General features: G+C 38.7%; 1 protein-coding gene across 3 annotated transcripts in view; it reads left to right on the top strand.

Annotated features, from left to right (window-relative positions):
* LOC127422243 (neurobeachin-like) overlaps positions 1 to 14,967 on the top strand; it is a 382,851-nt gene that overhangs the window by 293,009 nt on the left and 74,875 nt on the right. For 2 of the 3 annotated variants that reach the window (XM_051665603.1, XM_051665605.1), the window contains 3 exons: positions 11,239 to 11,356; positions 12,642 to 12,744; positions 13,691 to 13,806. In XM_051665603.1, the coding sequence (XP_051521563.1) occupies positions 11,239 to 11,356; positions 12,642 to 12,744; positions 13,691 to 13,806 (337 nt within the window). Of the gene's footprint in view, positions 1 to 10,984; positions 11,120 to 11,238; positions 11,357 to 12,641; positions 12,745 to 13,690; positions 13,807 to 14,967 lie in introns of those variants that run through there. The other variant, XM_051665604.1, reaches the window with a different exon arrangement.

Here is a 14,967-nt window from a genome sequence, read left to right as displayed (position 1 = left end):
ATCATGTTAACATGCATATTGTTTACATTTTGTGTCAATAATTTTGAAAGTATTATAACATTCATGGATCGAACACATTCACTTCCATTATAAGTGCCACACTGTAACCCAGATTTTTGCTTTTTTAAAGAAAAGGAGGGACGAGTCAAAATTATTTTTTGTGGTAATCAACATTGTGCCACAAATGCTGCTGAATGAGCTTAACTTGCACAAGAATACCTTTCAAGCAAAACATTTTAAAAATAGGTTTGTTAGGTTTTAAATGATAAAAAAAAAAAAAGAAGGTAAAAACATTGTTCAGAATTAAGACAAAAGTATTTTTTAGCTGTCGAAAGTAAGTGGAACATGTTCAAAGTTAAAGTGATGAATTACACCTGTGGTTACTCTGCTAGGACACATGTGTGAACTTGAGGGGAACTAACTAAATATGTTAAGCTAAAAATGACCTTGGGACCAGTTGAATAAAAGTTCTTACAAAGATAGTTAATCAAAGTAAAGTTAGTTCTGAGAATGCAGATGCCACTTGGTTTTAAATGTGGCTATTTACTTATTTACTGCAAAAAAAAAAATTGAGTGTGACTTAAGTCCAGATAGTTTTTGGGGACTCTGTATTACTTTTTGTTGTTTCTTTTTATAGCCATTCTAGTTTTTTGATAAGCTTTTATTTTTTTTGTTGCATAGTTTAGATGCAAAACGTTTTTACAAGAACACGATCAGTATCTTTTTTCATGGCACGCACAGCCTCAAGAGCATGCCTGAAATACGGCCCTTGCTACAAAACCATTATTGACAAACTGAGTTGGACATATTAGGCAGTGATCTGAGCAGCGAGCAGAGCTCATATTCATCCGTTTATCACCGTAGTCTTGCTTTGCGACTGAAACCATGTCACCCCGACACGGGCTCTTGCATACCCTAAATGTATGGTGACAGTGATTATGCAAAAACCACATCCTCTTTTCCGAGATACCTGCTCTGGGAGCTATTCCCAATTACTGGAGCCGAGAAATGGATTCCGCAAGGAGCGTCCAATGATAGGCTTCTGATAATCTGACGGAATTTTAAATTTGACTTATTTTCACCCCTTAGTGCAGATGTCACAAACAAGAGAGATCAGATGGGAAATAAAACCTTTGATGTTCCTCACTTTTTTCTCATCTTTAAAAAGGATCTGCAGAAATTTCTGGTAAACAGTTTGAGATTTGGATCAGTGAAATCCACAAATAAATCATGTTTTTTTATTTTTTTTTAAGTGTTTATTAACATGATATAGAAAAGAGTTTTTTTTTTTTTTTTTTTTTTTGGTCATCAATTGTGCATTCAAATGGTACTTGAATTGATTTTGCTAATCATTATTTTTGTCTTGTTTTCTAGTAAAAATGTATAAGCATCCTTTAAACAAGATACATTTGCTTGATCAGCAAAATTGCTTGATCTAGTTAGTCTTGTTTTAAGAGAATATGTACAGTATATTTCAAAGAATAAAGTTAGATTTTCTCACCCTATTGCCATTTTTTTATTTTATTTTTTTAAGCATACATTATTCAAAATGTACTGACAATTGTGCCAGTGGAATGTCAAATTATCTTAATTCTAGATATTTTCTTTATTGTAATTTATCTTGTTTTTAGGATGTTTAGGACTGTAAATGAATAGAATAAATAAATAAAAAATATATTATTATGATTATTATTATTATTTTTATTATTATTTTAAAGCCATCTGGATACATGTTGGCATAAAAGGTCATGTTAAAAAAAGTTACAAATATTTTCTTGTGATGTAAATTGGGGTTGAAAGGGCGGCAGCAACTCTGATGATGAGTATGTAAGCATGAATTTGGCCGTGACAAGGCTACGTGCTAGGGCACACACATGCACACACAGACACTCATTTATACACATGGTGGCCAGACTGAAGTAGTCACACCTTGTCAACCTGTGCTATTTCTCTTGAAGCCAGGAACCAACAACAGCCGGCAGTAAACAGTCCAGACCCCCACCTGTTCAAAAACAGATCCTTTGGTAAAGACTGTCACATACTGTGCTGGTCTTTCCTCCCTACAACTACATGGCCACAGCATGTCTGCTTTCAAACTCTACTGCTTCTTACACCAGACACACTATGGCCTTTATGCAATAAAGGCTTTTTACAAGCTACAAAATGGAAGTCAGTCTTTTTTTAATGTATCCATTACTCCCGTTGAGTGGTAGTGATTGTTTTAAAGGCGTATTTAATTTCAGAACGTCTTTAATGGAGTAGTTCCCCCAAAATGAAAATGATGCCATCATTAGCCCACTCTTATGTCACTGACACCAAATGTAATTGGTTTTCGTGCGTCTCATCATAGAATCGCATTACTACCTACATTTTACAAAATTATTTCTTCATGGCTCGTTGTACGCATCGCAGCAGTTTTCTGTTGAAATGAACACTAGAGCAATGGCTACAACAATGGCTTTTATTCACTTTCATACAAATTATTAGTAAAACGGCAGATTATCAGTTCATAAACACCTTCACATTTTTCTCACTGTTCTTCACACAATGCTATCTAAGGACATCAAAACACTTACTTTAGTGCATGACTTGTAAGGGGATACATTTTAATGTGTTTGAGTGCAGTGGAACTGCATGGTAGCTCTACTGATAAAGTGCTGCAATTGCGGTGCAAAAGACCAGGGTACGAGTCCTGAAGAGCACACAAGATTAGGTTTAGGGTAGGTAGGTAGCATTAACCTAAAAAACCTCAAGTGTTTTTGAGAAAATCGAACTCGCTTTTAGCTCCACAGAGTTGACATTTCACCTCGGAACTGCCGCAACATGTGTAAGGAACCACGTAATATCATTTGGCAAATATGTCACCAGAGTCAAAAATTTTCATGAGATCAGGCTAAGTCGTATGAACTAATTTTTTGTCCTTTTTGAGGCTTGACAAACCCTGGTCACCACATGCTTTCACTTTGTAAAAGAGCTTTGTAAAAATTCTTAAAAATTCCTCCTTTTGTGCTCCAAAAAGAAGTCACAGTTTGGAATAACATGAGGGTGAGTAAGTGAGTTCATTTTGGGGTGTATTATTCCTTTAAATGTATTTATGTACAGATAAAATGGCTGTTAGGCTCTGGGTATGGGTGAAGTTGAGCCTGTTTAGCTTACATATACATTTTCTCTCACTTGCCTTGGGGAGCAGTCACCAGTCTTGAATGAGACAAGTGCTCATATTCTGGACACATTATACCTCTCTCATTCCACACACACACACACACACACATTCAATCCCAGCAGTGAAAGCCTATTAGACAAATCTGCGGAGAGCCCAGCAGAGGTGCTATGATGGCAGGTTGTCAGTGCGACAGACGACCGCCTTTATAAACATATTAGTCATGCTGGCTGTTATATTCCCAACCAGACTCGGCTAACATTTGACATGGAGAGGGATTGCACTCATCTCTCGAGGGGGTGTGTGAAAAATTGTGTCCGGTTTAAAAATGAAGGATCTTTTTGATGTATTCGCCCCTGTCATAATGCTCCATTCGGTGGACATTTTGGGGTGTGGGGTGCCTTTGAAGAATAAGGATGGAGAAAAAGATTTGGCTTGGATGTCATCCTCGATAATAGCTGTTAACGGCAACATAACGTCAAGAATTGTGGGGCATCCTTTTTTTAGACATAGTTTTCAATTGGGGTCATTGCTTGTTTATGGAAACCATATTTGCATTGCATTGCAGTAAGATGTGTCACAGTTGCATTATTCCAATATAATGTTTTTTATAGAGCGCAACAGTCTGGTTCCGGAAGTTAATTCCATTCAGTTTTTTCATAGGAGTATTGATTTTTAACAATAACTTATTATTGTGAGATCTGAGGTTGTTAATCGATTGTACAGTATATGCTCCTGTTGAAGCCATCAGTTCATGTTATTTCAACTTCTTTAAAAAAAATCTAATTTAATAGCAGAATTTGTGGTGAATTATTACATTATCCATGGTCCTGCTGAGAAAGACCCACTAATCAGAAAATTGCGAATAAAGCATGCCAACAGAGCTCCGCTGTATTTGCAGTCCTTAAGGATTGTGCCTTTTTTTTATTTATTTTTTTTATGCTTGATACAACCAGATGTTTTGTACATTTTTAGGTAATCAAGCATAATTTCACTTCCATGTCGCACTGTGAATGGCATAATCGAGTTGGTCTCCCTAAACTTTCAAGCTACTTATATATTTGCATATGAATATTTTGGGATAAACTTAAAATATATGGTTTATAAACTTATAATCAACAACTTTAAATTAATAGTTTTACATTTTTTCATAATTTTTAATTCAGATAAATCATTTGCAGTTTTCTTTATGGGGTTGTAGTTCATTCCCTCTTGAAAGACATTAAGTACACAGTCTTGTACCTTTGTCTTTTTGTCTGATTTTTAAATACTTTTTGCTTCAAATCAAAGTTTGTAATATTTGTGATTCACTTCAGAACTGGTTGGTTTGGCTCATGGCTTAGAACTCTTCTATGAAGGATTTTATGAAATCCCTGTGGAAAATGTAATGAGAAAAATAGACTGCTGAAAAAGTGGGCGGCCACTGTTGCAATCTATTACATGGTTCTCTGGAATACTTGATTCTGATTAGTTAATTGCATCATTTTCAAATATTTGTGCATAATGCCTGCTGAACTGACCGTTTTTCCAGGCAACCAATTTCCTTCATAGCTGTGCTACTTTCATGTTATTCGTATCACTCTGCAGTCTTTTCTTCTCATAATAAAATAATTTCAACTCAAATAAATTTTAATATATTGATCAAATGTAACATAAATGCATTCAGAGTAGGCTTGAGATTGGTGTCTTTTTCACGCATCAGTAGTCTGAAGATTACCCAGATGATTATCAATATATATCTTCTTCTTTTTTTTTCAGATATAAATAGAGCTGCTTGTTGCACAATATCCTTTGTCTTTTCAAACATATTTCTCAACTCAACTTTGGTAAAGTGTAAGCGGCAGCATAACTAAAAGGTGGTAGCACACCGGACACGTCTGGTGGACAACATGGTGCTTTCTAAAATTCGTAACAGTTATTTTCTACGAAGGTAAAAACACACCGCCAACACTCAGCATCAATATTCTGCAGTGCCAACTCGCATAGTTTTCCATTAAATTTGACCCAAATCATTATCAAAGGACAAGGATTATTTACTCTAGCTATCCCTGGATGATATACACTCACTGAGCACTTTATTAGGAACACTATGGTCCTAATAAAGAGCCAGACGTGGTCTTCTGCTGTTGTAGCCCATCCACCTCAAGGTTTGACGTGTTGTGCATTCTGAGATGCTATTAAGCTCACTACAATTGTACAGAGGGGTTACCTGAGTTACCATAGCCTTTCTGTCAGCTTGAACCAGTCTAGCCATTCTGCATTGACCTCTCTCATCAACAAGGCACCACAGAACTGCCACTCACTGGATGTTTTTTTGTTTTTGGCACCATTCTGAGTAAACTCTAGTGACTGTTTTGTGTGAAAATCCCAGGAGATCAGCAGTTACAGAAATACTCAAACCAGCCCGTCTTGCACCAACAATCATGAAATGGTCAAAATCACTGAGATCACATATTTTCCCCATTCGGATGGTTGATGTGAACATTAACTGAAGCTTCTAACCCGTATCTGCATGATTTTATGCATTGCACGGCTGCCACAAGATTGGCTGAACAGGTGTTCCTGATAAGTTCCTAAGTGAGCGTATAGTGTCGATGTATCTTTCATTTAGCCTATACAATGTACTTACAGTTACAAGTATGTAGTTTTGTGGTTTGACGGAGCTTGAATAAAGCCTATTCACATGTATATACAGAGAAATTGCATAATAAACGTCGCAATTTCTAATCGTTAAGTTTGCGCAGTTACACCAGTTTCATACACTAACCTGCAAACTCATTTACGTCACTGTTCATTCTTGAAGTACAAAAACCATCACAACTTTTGACTGCCATCCAGCTGTAGGCATGGGCAGGGGTGGACTGAGCCCACCCAAATGTGAGTCTTGCCCACCCAATGAAACGTTTGGCAAACACAGCATTAAAAAAAAAAAATAAATAAAAAAAAATATATATATATATATATATATATATATATATATATATATATATATATATATATATATATATATTGTGCTGCAAACATTGAAGATGGGCTGTAGACCAATCACAAAATAGCACCAGAAATTTGTAGTATTTTTCTATTTTTGTCATTGACCGAAAGCAACAACACACTCAAGAAGCAGCTGCTGCAAACCAGAGAGTCAGAGACGTCATGCGAACGAGAATGGTAATAAGAGATATTTTTGTGCAATGCATAGGTTTTTAGTGCCCGTAAAGAAGCCTGGTGGTATCTGTAGCAGTGACTGTGTGGCTGCTGTTAATGTACCACAGGCACCCTCTTCCATTCTTCAAATATATTCCTCTCCCTCCCCAAAATCATGCTGTGGGTGTTCACGAAATACTGGATCTGAATTGTAAAGCACCATACTCACCTATATTAGCTGATGGTACCGTTCGCGGTCATGGCTGGATACACTGTTTTGCAGGACGCGTGCTTCTGTTTCCCCGTTGTACGTTCGGTATCGCTGAGAGATGCTGTCTTCACCTCGTGTCTTACATCTCTTTAATTTACATATTTTTTTTACAGTGCTGTGATAGTTTGTTGTTTTTTGTAATTACGCTTTAAACTACTCTATTTTTGCCATGAAAATAACCTTTGGTGCTGGCATGGCATTACTTTCCATCCATCCATCCATCCATCCATCTAACCATCTGTCTGTCCATACATCTAATTATTTTGATGTGGATTTTGTAGTTACTGAATTTTCACATCAAGTTTTCTCTGAATCTTAGCATATGAGCCAAACTTGTCTGTCACGGGACAGATCATAGTCTAAAAGACCTGATTTCAGTCATAACTCAGTTTTGCGTCTTGCCTTTGAAGGACAGTATAATTGCTAATTACATTTCTATTTAACCAGTTAATCAGAAAATTCAGAGAGAAATAATCATCATTTAATAAATAATTACTTCTTTAAGCAGTTTTTGTTGTTGTTGTTGTTGTTGTTTTTGGTGAAAAAATAGACTACACATAATCTTTATCTATCAGTGTATTTTGGTTATTAAAAGGAGCATACAATTTTAGGGCTGAGCTACATGGCATCAAACAACCAGACTTGTATGAGTTGTATGAGCACCCCCCCAATTCACAAATGCCCACCTATGACATCTCCCAGCCCACCCAAGCATAGCTGTCAGGAGCCGGGCCTGCTGCCATCTGCTGCGCCTTATCAGCTCGTCCTGTGTGTGTGTGTGTGTGTGTGATACCTCGACCTGCTTCAGTAAATGTTATATCACCCTCTGTTTAACAGAAGGCCTACTGAGTGAATTGGAAAGCACGCAAATTTGTCTTCTAATTTAAATGTCATCTAATTTTAATATATCGATGCCTTAAAAATATATAGATAAAATAGTGTGCCAATCACAAATCGATAATCGTTATTTCATGATATTCCTAATTCAGTGATACAAGACCTTTGAGTTTCACGTCAGTGTATTTTTGCAAACATAACCGACTGTCTGTACATAATCCTTTTCATAGATGTGTGGAATCAGTGTGGTTGTCCCAAATCACAGGACACTTTTCACAACCTTTACCAACTGCATATACAACAAATGTAACGACACGAACGAGGGCTGGGTAGCCATGCGCCCCTGCGTGTGCGTTGACAGGCCATGAGCAGTGAGGTAAAAACCTGTAGCCTGTGCCTGCTCTACTGCTGCTGGTGTGATTAGATTGGGACAGAATCCTCCAGCTGGCAGGCCTGTCTGGGGCCCGGGGCCACTCGTCCCTGACACTCGTCACCATTGTGACACCTCTGACAGGCAGCGGACAGCCCAGCCAGACAGGTTCATTAAGCCCCATTTTTTACAGCTGGGCCTCCTCTCTCTCTCACTCTCTGTCCCCCTCTCTCTCTCCCTCTCTCTTTCCCCTTCTCTCTCTCTCTCTCTCTCTCTCTCTCTCTCCCACTCTCTTTCTCTCCCTTTCTCTGTTTTTCCATGAAGAGAACACAAAAAAGGGAGAATAACGACTGCACTTTGTCAGAGACCCCTGTGTCTTCAGGGGCACTGGCTTGTTGATGTTTGATGTGCCAGCTCTGTTGTTATTTTTAAAAAAAAATTCAGATGTGACCTATTTTGAGGCATTTTTTCCTCCAGCAGTATCTTTTGTTTTCAGCTAACCCTTTGGCCTGCACTTTGTCAGAAGGAGAAACAGGCAAGGGCATGTGTAGATACATATACATTTGAAAACATCCTTTGAAACACAAAGAGGTTTCTGTTTTTTTATGTATTTATTTGTTTTATAATTTTATTTGTGGTGCTTGCTGAGGTTAGCATTACAATTACATTTGCTCATTAATAACTAAAAGTTTTAAACTTTGGCATGTAATTTGTGCTGGATCATTTGATTTGCACATGAATGATACCTCCAATTATGCAACGTGATCACACTGGAACTCGACATGTTGCTACCGAACGTCCTGATATCGACCCCATTCTGCCGAGTTACTGACAAGTGCCGTCTCCCATCAGACATCAGTCCAAATATGTTTACATTTGAGGCACGACTGATAGCGCATTGCAGAAGCAGCATTAGAGATTCAGGTTCTGGTCCCATGGAAGCCAGAAAGTAATCGTGCTCATCATTGTTTATGTGAACACGATTACTTCCTGATTTCTGTAATATTCAGAGGTTGCATTTTCCCTCTAAGTTTAAATTTTTACTCCACTGATGGATAGGTTTAGGGTTGGGGTTTGGGTTAGGGTGTATGGTTAATAAAATATGCATTCCTGTTGACTGTATTACATAATTTACAACTAAAAACAACTCACTTTACAACTAGCTATTGGCACCACTCTGTAGAAATTTCACCCAGAAACTGGAGCTAGCATGTGCCCATACATTCAACAAAACTTCCAGTTCTGGCCACTGGGGGCAGTGGTTCCCATTTTGGGAAGCAGAGACCGATTTCAGCAGCAGAGCTTTTGACATACTGATCACTCTGAATCATGTGGCTTGTTTAGGAAACAGTGTACAAAATGGGTGGAACATTCCTATAAATTTACATTGAAGGTGGTACCAAAGCCATATCCAGGGACCAGAATATCATAGAGACTTGGGGTGGACACTTGGGCCAGTAATTAACCACCTATCAACCATCCAGATAAGCCTAGCCCCTAGCAACCACCCCAAACACCCACATACAGTAGCAAAATGTTAGTAACCACTTAGAGCACCTTAGCAACAGCATTGCAATGCCATGGCAACCACCCTAACCAGAAAATCTAAAAATGTATTTTCATCTCATTATTATTTTCTGGTCTGGTTGTTTGACGCCATGCAGCTCAGCCCTGGAATTGTATGCTCCTTTTATTAACCATAATACATTGATAGATAAAGATTATGTGTAGTCTATTTTGTCCCCAACACTTCAAGCACCCCCCCCCAAAAAAAAACAAAACAAAAAAACATGAGGGTTTTCACATCTTTCTGTCTTATTTTGAAATTGTTCTTTGAGTAGCTATTGTTCTCTGCATGTGTCTCCATTGTTCTCACAGCACGTGGGCTGCCATGGATCCTCTAATGCCAAACCCACCAGCTCCCAGGTTCCTCTATCTGCCCATCTACTAAACTCTTAAAAGCCTTGTTTTTCCCACAAACCATCTTTGTGACAGCTGTTTGAGTGGAGGTTTATGGTGGTGTCAGCCAGGGGGTGAACCTAGTGTTTATCTATCTGAGAAAGAAGGGTCGTTGGTTGCTGGCGGTTTGTCTGGTACTGAGAATACCTATGATGGTAGATGGTGAGCATTTTGATATAATCCAGTTTTAATTGAGCCCCAGAGACCATAGACAGAAGGCTCTTCTGTGTCTGCAGTGAGCTGTATTCCAGGGAGAAATTAAGCAAGGACGGGCTGGTTGGCAGAGGCTTCCGTTTCCACTAAACAAGAATTAGCTTTAGGTGCTAACCCTGTTCAGACTTTCACTACAGTTGCTGTACACAATATGCTTTAATTCAATAAACTTCCCTCTATGACAAAACCATCCTACACCTTTGCACCCACCTAGTACAGGCTTTTATCTATGTGCCACAAGGCATTCAGGTTTTTGTGTTTGATGCGAGTATGTCTGTGTATACGCATATGTTTGTGTGTACTTCTTGGGTTTATGCTTGGTCCATTAAAGTGGTAGGTGGGGAAGGGAGCTCAGCTCATTCTCACTTGTCAGGATGAAGCTCTTGATCCAACCTCAGTGGGCCCTGGGGGTCTCAAAGGAGAATCTCACTAATGATCCCCCTCTTGCCCCAGCCTTGTGTTGGTATTGATTATTTACGCCAGCCTGACCCCCCTAGGGATTGTGTTCCAGCACCACAATGAGCATGGCGGCCCACAAGAGAAAGACATGTCAAAAATATTGGAAGAAAGTGGGAGAGATGAGCCTTTGAATCAGCAGGAAATAGTCTGGCAATTTCCACAAATAGCATACACTTTTGTGTCCATTTACTTTTTTAAAGCATTAATCAATGTAACATGAAAAGCAAGACACATTCATTAACATACAATGACAAAATTGTTTATACAAAAATAAAAATAAAAACAAATATGTATATTTATTTTATTCTTGGGAAACTAACTGTGGGCTAGTTTAATGCCTAACCTGCCAGGCAAAATAAGCAATATTAAGTTGAACAAAAATTGCATAAACATAAATAGAAAATATGAACGGCTCATGCTACATTTTGTTTGACCTCCTGACATTGACATTTTTGAAGGTTAAGCACCTCCGACCATTTCCTGAAAAAGACAAAAATATATTTTTCAAGAGTTTCCGGCCCTATTTTTTACCCTATACGTGAAAATTGTTGTCTGTCCTGCCGTCACTCTACTGCTATAGCTGCAGTGGATGGTGGCCAACATTTTTGACGTGACTGGAATGTTTTGCAGTGTTTCATCAGAGTGGCTTCATGACATGATGATTGGAGTGACAATCAAACTGCAACAATGGAATGTGTTTTCCCAAGTAACACATTTTCCCATAACACTTATGACACTACATTGAGAAAATGTCACGAAAATCTTTTGGATACAGTTTGGTTTAATGTATCCCTTTTTCCTTTTCCTGACCCTATGTGTGTGTAGGTGCTGGTATACTCAGAGGGGCTTCATGGCAAGTGGATGTTCAGCGAGATTCGAGCTGTTTTCACCCGCCGGTTCCTGCTTCAGAACACTGCACTGGAGATCTTTATGGCAAACAGAAGTAAAATAATCCTCTTTGTTTTTAACTTTATGAATGCAACAGTAATGTACAGGATCTGGTTAGGGTCATCGCAAAAAGATGACAAACTGTTCTTGTTCAAAAGATCAGCAGATGTTGTGTTTTGGATGCTAGTTACCAGCATTGTATGCTGGTGTCCCTACCAGGCTTCTAAGCTTGTTTAAATAGCAAACTTGCTCGGTCAATCAGCTTCAAAAGAAAGACAATGTTGGTTGAAGTTTTGCTAGTGAACAGCATGATTCTTCTGGTCCACCAGCAAGACCAGTACCAAACCAGCACTAACCAGCATGAATTAGCCTGGACCAGAATGGACATTTATGCTGGTCTAAGCTAGTCATTTCAACCTGCTTTTGACCTATATTTGCTGGTAAACAGCACGGCTATGCTGGTAACCAGCATAAACCAGCCTGGAACAGCATGGCCATTCATGCAGGTCGACCAAGTTTTTCTGGTGAACAGCAAAGCTATATATACAGGTTCACCAGCAAGACCAGAACCAAACCAGCACTAACCAGCAAAAACCAGGTTGGACCATCATGAACATTTATGCTGGTCTACTGGTCTAAGCTAGTCTTTTCAACATCCTGGTCCAAGACCAGCACTAATCAGCATATACCATATTGGACCAGCATGGGAATTCATGTTGGTCTAATCCAGGAGTGTCTAAGCTAGTTTTTCAACATGCTGTTCAACCAAAGTTTTGCTGGTGAAAAGCATGGCTATGCTTGTCAACCAGTTAGACTAGAACTAATCAACATCATCTTGGTCCAGCATGGACATTCATGCTGGTCTCAGCTAGTATTTTCAAAATGCTTGTCGACCAAGTTTTGCTGGTAAATGGCATGACTATGCATTTCCACCAACAAAACTAGCACAAACAAGCATAAACCAGGCTGGACCAGCATGAACATTTATGCTGGTCTATCGGTCTAAGTTAGTCTTTTCAACATCCTGGTCCAAGACCAGCACTAACCAGCATAAACCATCTTGGACCAGCAATGCAATTCATGTTGGTCTAAGCCAGGGGTGTCCAAACCTTTTCCTACTGGTTGACAGATCGAATTAAGGTTTTCTATTATATCCCGAAGGTTGAGAATAGTTGGAGACTGAAATAATGTATTTGTTTGTTAAGCATTTGTTTTCCAGCTCTGAAGTCTTTGTACTGTTTTTGGAAATTTTTACTCATGTTTGGATGTGCTCTACTTATGGTTCTGTCTCCCTTTGTTTTCATCCAATGTGTAATACGTGATGTCATTCCCTTCCTCAGTGTCAGTTATGTTTAACTTCCCTGATCAGCAAACGGTGAAGAAGGTCGTCTACAGTCTTCCTCGTGTGGGCGTCGGCACAAGTTATGGCCTTCCACAGGCAAGGCAAGTCTGTTTTTTGTTCGTTTTTGAACACCTGCTCGTGGTTGTCTTTCAAAATACAATTCAAAATAATGTTTCTTGTTTCTCTATTTTGTTTTAAAAGTGAAGCACGATGTTCACATCAAACATCAGAATTGCTTCATCCTCAATGTATTCCATTTATTTTGTTATTGTTTGGAATACATAAAAGTAGAGGTATTGACTTGCAGTAGGGATGTTTACTCATGTTTGTCCCAGATTGAACTCTTCAAATGGTCCCCTAATCTTTTGTCCCTTTTATTAAATGTAGAAATGTTTTGACTATCAACTATACTGTACACCAGTGGCAAACCAGAGAGTGTTCATAATAAGGCTATTTATGTGCGACACTAAAACAGAATATACTATTAATCCAATGCTTTAGTAAATAGTCATTTTAGCAGTTGCAATCCAAAGTGAATTATAGTACATGTAGGGTCTTTTCACACAGGACACTTTCTTTTTCCATCCGCACTGTTTTTGTAATTATTTTCTGTGTGCACTAAATGGACTTTGACTGACTATGACCTTGACTTTGACTGACTTTTGAATCTCTGAGAAAGGTCCGATTTAGGCACTGCACCAGAATTCTCTTTTTGTTTTTACATTTTTAGCATGTGTGTTGTGCACACTTCCAGAGTATAGACTCACAATATGGTCATCTGCAAAGAATCTCTCTTGCTGGAACTGATGCATTCATTACACACCACAGTAAAGAGCGTGACAGCTTTGCATGTCTGAGCTTGTGTACAGCCATATCTGTTTGTACTCTTTTGTCTTTTTTTGGAAGCAAAATGTTACATTTTCATATTTGGAGCTATAAGCCATCTGCTGAACAGGCCACACCCGCAATAATCAAAGTAAATGAAAGCAAATGTGGAGTTGGGCCTGGGCCCTACTTAGTGGTGTAGTTGTGTTTTTTTTTTTGCAGGCGAATCTCTTTGGCTACCCCTCGGCAGCTCTTCAAGTCTTCTAACATGACTCAGCGCTGGCAAAGACGAGAGATCTCAAACTTTGAGTACCTGATGTTTCTTAATACAATCGCAGGTCAGAGTTAACTCTTTCTCAATGGTCTCCAGTTATTTAGCATTTGAAATTAAACAATTCTGAAAAACATTTTTTTTTGTGGTTTATGCCATTATGTTTTGTGATTATTGCAAGTTTTGACCTTTGACCTATTGTGTTCTCATTGAATTGAAGGTTTTAATTCTCTTGGCATTGGCTTTGTAAGGGACACTGTGCAGTCAGCTGATCATTATCACAGGACCTGAACACATAGCGGAAGGGTCTTGTATCATCCTGATGAGGTTTATTTTACAATAATGACCAACTGACTACATTATCCGGCTTGTTGCACGACTACTTACCAAACAAGTAAATAAATAGACTTAAAATATCAATTTGAGTTAAAATTACTTTATTATGTGAGAGACATGAGACTACCACAGTGTAGGAGATTGGTTGCCAAGGACAACGGTCAAATACACGGTTTTGCGGTCATTATACACTCACTGAGGTCTGTATACACAATGGTCCTAATAAAGTGCCCGATGTGGTCTTCTGCTGTTGAAGCCCATCAGCCTCAAGGTTCGATGTGTTGTGCATTCTGAGATGCTGTTCTGCTCACTACAATTGTACAGAGCATTTATCCGAGTTACCGTAGCCTTTCTGTCAGCTCAAACCAGTCTGGCCATTCTCCCTTGAGCTCTCTCATCAACAAGGCGTTTCCATCCACAGAACTACAGCTCAATGGATGTTTTTTGTTTTTGGTACCATTCTGAGTAAACTCTAGAGACTGTTGTGCGTGAAAATCCCAGTAGATCAGCAGTTACAGAAATACTCAAACCACCCCATCTGGCACCAACAATCATGCTAATGTCAAAATCACTGAGATCAAAATTTTTCCCCATTCTGATGGTTTATGTGAACATCAACTGAAGCTCCTGACCCATATTTGCATGATTTTATGCACTGCACTGCTGCCACACGATTGGCTGATTAGATAATCGCCTTAATAAGTAGGTGTACAGGTGTTCCTAATAAAGTGCTCAGTGAGTGTTCAAACATATTTGACTGCAGAATGCCAGAATCTGCACACCGATTGTGAACCAAACATGTTTGCATTATTGCCAGTTCCTTTTTTCTTTTGTTGCAAACAAAAGTCCCAGACACAAATTTACTGTCTTCCCAACCATTATTTATTTACTC

Source organism: Myxocyprinus asiaticus, chromosome 31 (genome assembly GCF_019703515.2).
Source record: "Myxocyprinus asiaticus isolate MX2 ecotype Aquarium Trade chromosome 31, UBuf_Myxa_2, whole genome shotgun sequence".
NCBI classification, from domain to species: Eukaryota; Metazoa; Chordata; class Actinopteri; order Cypriniformes; family Catostomidae; genus Myxocyprinus; species Myxocyprinus asiaticus.
Note: the sequence above shows the minus strand (reverse complement) of the source record. Positions and strands in the feature narration are given on the sequence as shown.